General features: G+C 33.9%; 1 protein-coding gene across 1 annotated transcript; it reads right to left on the bottom strand.

Annotated features, from left to right (window-relative positions):
• Positions 1-4,402: 4,402 nt before the first annotated feature.
• LOC120206888 lies at positions 4,403-7,353 on the bottom strand. The gene is made up of 5 exons (XM_039206455.1): positions 7,254-7,353; positions 7,093-7,155; positions 6,278-6,522; positions 5,074-5,819; positions 4,403-4,730 (listed from the first exon to the last, which is right to left on the bottom strand). Exons 1-5 carry the CDS (start codon positions 7,351-7,353, stop codon positions 4,403-4,405), a joined length of 1,482 nt encoding a protein of 493 aa, XP_039062386.1.
• Between the last annotated feature and the right edge of the window lie 663 nt (positions 7,354-8,016).

Here is an 8,016-nt window from a genome sequence, read left to right as displayed (position 1 = left end):
CCACCTTAAGAGGATCCTAGAAGAAGCTCTACCAATTCCCGATGCAACCGACAAGAAGATAGCTTTGACTTCCGGCTCTTACTACATTGAAGACTCATAATAGGTCAACAAGCCATCTTACTTCAATTAAGCTAATTATTCCTATTGGAAAATAAGATGATGCTCTTCATTCAATCAAATGATCTAAAAGCTTGGAACTCAATCATGAAGGGATACTTCATTCTACCCGGTGAGATGAATGATTGGAGTGATGGAGAGAAAAATAAGTTCCAACTCAATGCTAAGGCTATGCACATCCTCTTTTGTGCATTAGGCACGAGAGATTATGGAAGAGTCTCATTTTTTTCCAATGTCAATGAGATATGGGACAAGATCCAAGTCACTCATGAAGAAACCGATAAAGTGAGGGAAACCAAGATAAGTCTTCTCAACCATAGCTATGAGAATTTCAAGATGAAACTAGATGAAGACATCAAAGCTATGACGGATATATTTTTCGTGATTTTTAACGGTCTGAAGGGATTTGGAGAAGAAATCCCTAATGAGAAACTTGTGAGGGAGATGATCTACTCTCTTCCAAAGTCTTGGCAATCGAAGAAGACGATGATCATTGAGGCTAAGAATCTAAAGTCTCTCACTCTCGATGAGCTTATTGCTTCTCTTCTCACTCATGAGTTGATGGTGAAGGAAGAGGAAGAAGATGAAGAGAAGCAAAATAAGAAGGATGAGGTAGGCACATCATTCAAATCCACCAATGAGAGCAATCAAGATTCAAATGAAGAGGTGGATGACACGATGATGAAGAAGAAGAGATGGCCAAACTCTTCAAAAGATTCAAGAGATTCATGACTTCTAAGGAAGTAAAGCATGAATCGAGAATGAATAAGAGTCCCTCGGTGTGTTTCAATTCTCAAAGAACAAGGCATGTCAAGTATGATTGTCCCCTCCTAAAGAAGAATGGATCAAGTAAGAAGAATGGATTAAGTAAGAAGAAGAAATTTATGGCAGCTTGAAGTGATGAAGATGACTCCAATGATGAAGATGAAGTAGCCAACCTATGCCTCATGGCCATCCAAGAAGATTCAATGGTAACTTCTAACTCAAATGAATTATATTCTTATTATTTTGACGAGTTACAAGTTTCTTATAATGAAATGTATTTGGAATTTGAGACCATGAATTCCAAATATAAGAAATTAATTTCAAAACTTAAAGTTGAGAATGATTTGGTTTTGAAAGCAAAAGTTTATTTTGAAATACAAAATGAAATTTTGAAAAATGATTTAGAGAGTTTAAAAATCAAAATCAATGATTTATAAAAAATAAAATTTTGATTTGAATGTTAAGCTTGAAAACTTAACAAAAGAAAAAGAATTAATTTCTAAAAACAACTCATTTTGTTTAAAAATGGCAAAATGCTCACATTGTCATTTTCATGGTCACATGGAAAGTTCTTGTCCTATAAAGAAAAGAAAACCTTTTAAAATTAGACAAGTATGTGTTTCTAAGGGAACAAGGGGCATTGAAACTAACGTCCAAGGATCCAAAGCAATTTGGATACCAAAATATATTCAATGTCTCTTGTAGGTGTGTGGGAGCAATGATGATGAAAGTGAAGATATTCAAATGCTTTAGCCACACTTGAAAAAGGAATGGGTAACCTCCAAGATTAATGCTTTTGTTTTGATTAATTGGTTGCTCATTTAGTTTTAAACATGCATGAGTTTTGATTTTAAATGATTTTATGTTTTTCTATATCATGTATGCTAAAAAGGAATTATGATGAACATTTTCTAAAGTTTTAATGCTTTTTTATAATTTTTAGTTCATTTTAATGAATTTTGGTCAAAATTGGTTTTAAATGCAAATGATATCTCTCTAACAATTGATATCAAATTTTCAAATGCTTTGATTTTACAAACTTTAAATTTTGACCTAAATTTAAATGTTTATGCATGTGACTTAAAAGGCAAATGATATCTCTCTAACAATTGATATCAATTTTTTAAATGCATAACGTTTTTAAATAACTTTATACATATGCACTTAATTTTAACAATTGCTATTGCATAAAGAATTTTAGACTTGGATATATTGAATTTTATGTTCTACTAACATGTTTGTTACTCTTTGTTGAAATTCAATTTTGTTTAATTGTCATGCTTTTAAAGTTAGATATTTGTTTGGAATACTATTTTTGAGGGAGAGTTTTGATTTTTCAAATGATTTTAATGTTAAAATTACTACTTACTTTCCAATGTTATTTTTGAACTTTAAAGTTGAAGTATTTTTATATAAAACAAGGGGGAGAAATATGAGTTTGAAAAAAAATCAATTTCTCAATGTAAAAGGCGGAGCTGAACATTTTCCAGCAATTTGGCATCTTTTTCATTAAATATTTTATTAAGGGGGAGTTTTGCCAAAATTTTTTTCAAATGTTTTGTTATATCAAAAAGGGGGAGATTGTTGAAATGTGTTTAAATATAACAATTTATGGCAAAACATTTTTGGACTTGAATTGAATTTATTCAAAGTTTTCAAAAATAATTCAAAGTCCATTAAAACTTGGAATTGAGAACAAAATGATTTTCTGGACAAGAAGTATCGATACTGTTTTTACAGTATCGATAACTCATGAACAGTACCAATATTGTTCATAGGGTACCGATACCAAAGGTAAGGGAAGCATCGATACTCACTAGGTAGTATCAATACTACCAACATTGCTCAAATTCCCAAATGTAGAAATGGTATCGATACCCAAAGGAGTACCAATATTACTTTACATAGTAGTATCGATACCATAGGCTTAGTCTCGATACCGTCAGGTTCAACGACTAGTTTTAATTAAAAATAACAAAGGTAGTTTTGATACTCCCTATATAAGTACCGATACCCTCTGTACTGGGCAATTTTATTTTGCAGATAAAACATCCCCAACTTCTCCAAATTACTCCCAATGGCTAGAAACGACCACAAACTCATTTCAACATATAAACACAAGTTTAAGACACTTGAAGAAGGGTTAGAACACCTATCCAAGAAATCAAACACAATAGAAGAGATTTTCACTCTTTATTCCTATTCTCTTGTATATATTTTTGTTCTTGCGAGCTTTAAATTTGTAAACACCTTCATTTTTAGAAGTTTTATTTGTTTATATCTTTTTCCTTGTAAATGGGTTTTGGTTCTAGTTGGGCCTTTTAAAGCTATGGAGTTTGTAAATGTTATCTCTTTTTCATTGAAAAATAAAGAACAAGTTAGTAATTTTTAGAAAATTCTTAGTGAGGAGCTAAAGTAGTGGAGGTAGATATAGTTGAGAAGTCGAACCAGTATAACTTGATGTGCCAATTTTTCTATATTTTTTCTCCTTACTCCCCAAATAATTTTTTCCAATTCACCCCCTTGTGAAATTTTCGGTTGATCAAATTGAGCTTCAAAAATCCCAATACAAACCACAAAAAGGGATGAAACTATTAAAATAAAATTGACAAATCTCAAATCAAATCGAGCGACATAAAAATACTATCCAGGAACAAAAATTGTGTATACAAATCTAATTAGAGGGTCCAAAGCAGAGAAGATCATCATGATAATAAATAAGCAAAATCTTAATCAGTCGTGGTGATGTCAAATCTAACCCTAAAAAAAGATAAACAAAAACAACGACCAAATAACCAAAAAAAAAGTGCCATAAAGGCAGAGAAAAACATGTTATAAAGTTAGAGAAAACATGTTATAAAGACATGACTATTTAAAATAAATAAATATAAAAAATAATGATATGTTATAATAAAGCAAAGGAAGAATAATGAATAATGTGGTAGAGATCAACACCAAAATTGATGCCATCGTTGATAAAAAATTAAAGAAAAAAACTAACGACAACTAAACAAAGAGAAAAAAATAGGGCAACCCCTATAAATATTGGTTGCACTTGGACAAAGTTAAAGTATTATGTTCCTTACAAATTATTATTATTTTGGATAATTCAATTTTCATCACCCAAGAAAGCAGGAAACCTACTACATAAAATAGCAACTTAACTCTTGCTGCACAAACAGCGTAAGAACATTGTTACAAGTATACCCCAACTTAAGAGATACCTCATTTTACACAGAGGGAGTTGTTTCTCGGATCAGCTCTACTGATAGTACATCCTTTCAGTCGAATCTGAATAATTTCTTTGACTTCTTCCAGCACATCATCCACCAGTCTAGCTTTGCCCACCAAAAAGTCTACTATTTCTCTCCTTCCAAATGACAAACACATGGCCATCCCAAGCAAGCTTAAACACTCTTACAAAGAGAGACTTTCCTTTAAAGCAATGACCAACCCATGCTAACTCCCTATCACAATTGCTAACTCTACAATTTACACCACACAAAGTAAGGATATCTCCTCACAACTCTCTCACAAAACCACAATCAAAGAACAAATGATCTCTAGTCTCAACCTTAATACCATAAAGCATACACTTATCATTTTCAACACTTAACCCCATTCTCAAAAGCCTTACTTGAGTAGGAATTCTATATAAAATAGCCATCCATACAATGATGTTGTGCTTTGGAATTCTCCTTGGAAACCAAACCAGACTATGCCATGGGACCTTTGGAACCTTAGTGCGCATATCCTCCCATATCTGCCTAGTCTTAAGGTCTCTATCCGGACCAGCAAAAAGATGAAAAACAGCAAATCTCAAATTCAAGATGCTTTTGAAACTCCAACTGACATTAATATGAATACTCATCTGCTAAAACTCAACATTCCTAAGAATATAAGCACGGATCCAAGCTACCCAAATGGAATCTTCATTAGTCAAAATGTTTCTAATTAACTACACAATACATGCTTTGTTCTAGCCTCCTATATCTTTAACACCCAGCCCCCTTCAGATCTCACTAAACAGATATGTCTCTAATTTACTAGAGATCCCTTTGCAGGCAGATTAGACCCCCTCAAGAAAAACTAGATCATAACTGCTCAATCTTTCTAATTATCGCTTGTGGCAGAATAAGATGCCTACACCAGTAATTTGCTATGCTGAATAAAACAACACAAACAAGTTACAGTCTACCAACAAAGCTAAGATGCCTATTATCCCATAAATTCAACTTTGCCTTTATTTTATCAATAAGGCATTGCCAATCCTTCACAGTAAGTTTCCTAGTCACCAATGGAACACCCAAATATCTCACAGGGAGATTTCCCAATTTAAATCCAGTAATCTTCCTTATAGCAGCACACTGCTCAGCAGAGACCCCAACTATGTATATCTCACATTTTCTAGCATTTAATTTCAAAACCGATATGGAATAAAATGTATCTAAAATAGTTTGCACTCTAATGATTGAATCAATTAAACCTTTGTAGAATATAAGCAGATCATCAACAAAATAAAGGTGGGTGAGGCCAATCCATTTACACTTAGGATGGAATTTAAAAATTCCCCTCAAAACAACCACATTAAGTAAACTAGACAGGACATTCATAGCAAGGACAAAAATATACAGTGAGAGAGGATCACCTTGCCTTATACCCCGAGCAACCCTAAAATAACCAACTAGGCTACCATTAAACACTATATAATATCTAGGATTTGTAACGCATGCCCAAATCCAGCCAATGAATTTCTCAAGCAGTCTCAAAGCATACAAGATAACACCTACAAACTCCCAGTTTAGAGAGTCAAATGCATTTTGTAAATCAATTTTTAGAGAACATCTCGTAGAGATATTTTTTGTAGTGTAACCCCTTACAATCTCTTGAGCAAGTAGTGTGTCATCTACTATACTCCTCCCTTTCAAAAAAGCAGTCTGGTTCATGGAGATCATACCAGGAAAAACAGAAGCCAATCGGCTCACTAAAATTCTTGTAACAGTCTTATAAATAACTGAGCAGTATGAAATAGGTCTAAAATCCCTAACCATATTTGGGTTAGGCACCTTTGGCATAATAACTATAGCCATTGCATTAAAAGAAGGGAGTATAAAAGAGTCATCAAAATAGTCCTGATGGTAGCCTTAAAATCATCCTCCACTATAGGCCAACCTCTTTTGAAAAAATAAGAGTTATAACCATTCGGCCCAGGAGATTTTTTATTCCCATGGACCCATATGGCCTCCTTTATCTCATCATCAGAAATTTCCATGCATAAAGCATCTACAATACCTATAGGCAAGGATTAATCAAGAAGGTCTTTAATCATCCTGACATTACAACCCTTCACATCTGGATCAGCCACACCCAATTGGTTTAAAAAAAAATTAATCACCTCATTTAACATTGCATCAAAAGTATCAAGCCTAGTTCCATTTTGATCATAGAGAACCCAAATTGTGTTACTCTTCCTCTTGCTAGCCACCATAGAGCGGAAGAATCGAGTCCTTTGGTCACCATCTCTAATCCAATTCACTTGTGCTTTTTGCTTATAGAAAAGCAATTTTGTCTCTTCAAGAACTTTCAATTCACTCTCAACTTTCAACTCAGCATTAATATTGTTGCCAGCAATATCATATCCTAATTGGCCAGCTGAATTTTATCAATTCTTCTCTCTTTCATTTAACTTGACCCGAAATGTCACTAAATTAAGCCCTATTAAGCTCTTTGAGACAACTCTTCAACCTTTTAAGTTTTTGAAACAACACCTGAGCTGGATTCCCAACAACTGGGGCCTGCCTAGCTCCTCAACTATAGACATAAATTCTGGATGTAGCATCCAGAAATTGAAGAACTTAAATAGCTTAGGTATAGCTACAAGAGCTTTTTTATGCAGCCAAACTAGAGCATGTCAATGATCCGAATCTCCTGGAGTTTGTAATTCAACATCTGAATCAGTAAATGCTCCAACCCAGTTTGAATTCACAAGTACACGATCCAATTTACGTGAAAGGTAAGTTACTTGTTGTTTGTTCGACCAAGTAAAAAGAGGACCGGTAAATGGATGATCAAAAAGCTCCAACTCCACACAGTTTTGAAAATTGAAAATGTCAGCATTTGCTCATGCACTAATAGGAACCGAGCTTTCCTCCATTTTTAAAATGACATTAAAGTCCCCTCCTATCAACCAACGCATAGTATCCACCATACTTTCCACAGTACTCAGTTGATTCCATAGCTGCATGCGAACACATGCCTCATTAGAACCATAAACTGTAATTATCCTTAGAAATTAGAGTTTAGAATTAGATTACATTTTAGGGTAAACTACTTGAATGACCACCTAACTATGATTTTAGAGATGGACTGACCTGTCCCGACCCTCCAGCCCATACCCAGTTCGAGGAGACCCCTAGAACTCCTAACACTACGCCAAATGAGGGACGGGGAAGAACCCAAATTTGCCTCCATAAATGAATAGTTGAGGAAATATTTGGCCTTTAGAAGCCTAACAAGTGAACTTGGGTTAATAACAATGCGCCAAGCTTGTTTAGCGAGAAGAGGGACGTTGACTTTGCTAAAGTCTCAGAAACCCATGCCTCCTTGCTTTAATTTGCTCAAATCAGACCAGCTACATCAATGAATACTTCTTTTATTTGCTGACTTTTGCCACAAATAACGTGCAAAAATTGCTTCAAGTTCTTTGCATAAGCTATTAGGAAGAAAAAAATAAGACATTGCATATAAAGGTATAGATTGAAGTACAACCTTAATAAATGCCACTTTACCTCCCATAGAAAGGAGTCGAGTGCTCCACCCTTGAACTCGATTTTGAAACTTTTCCTTAAGTTTGAGGAAGGTTTTCCTTTTATTTCTCCCAACTATAGAGGGAAGGCTTGATAGATTACAAAATATTCTCCAAATATTTTGTATTTACTATTGTATATTTAGTTGCCTAAGTTATAGCCTAATTCCTAATTACAAAATATTCTCCAAATATTTTGTATTTACTATTGTATATTTAGTTGCCTAAGTTATAGCCTAATTCCTAAATTATAGCCTAGTGATTAGGATTGTATCTACTAATGACTGTGTATATATTAAACCCCTGTGGTAATGAAAAAGACACGGAAT

Source organism: Hibiscus syriacus, unplaced genomic scaffold (assembly GCF_006381635.1).
Source record: "Hibiscus syriacus cultivar Baekdansim isolate YM2019G1 unplaced genomic scaffold, ASM638163v2 tig00014073_pilon, whole genome shotgun sequence".
NCBI classification, from domain to species: Eukaryota; Viridiplantae; Streptophyta; class Magnoliopsida; order Malvales; family Malvaceae; genus Hibiscus; species Hibiscus syriacus.
Note: the sequence above shows the minus strand (reverse complement) of the source record. Positions and strands in the feature narration are given on the sequence as shown.

Excerpts from the sequence above, each read along its gene's own strand:
- LOC120206888 (XM_039206455.1), bottom strand. The coding sequence starts at position 7,353 with ATGGAGGCAAATTTGGGTTCTTCCCCGTCCCTCATTTGGCGTAGTGTT. Across the intron at positions 5,820-6,277 it reads TTGATGCAATGTTAAATGAG|ACTGCTTTTTTGAAAGGGAG; the intron begins GTGATTAATTTT and ends TCCATGAACCAG. Across the intron at positions 4,731-5,073 it reads CTTAGCTTTGTTGGTAGACT|TTGGAGTTTCAAAAGCATCT; the intron begins GTAACTTGTTTG and ends TATTAATGTCAG.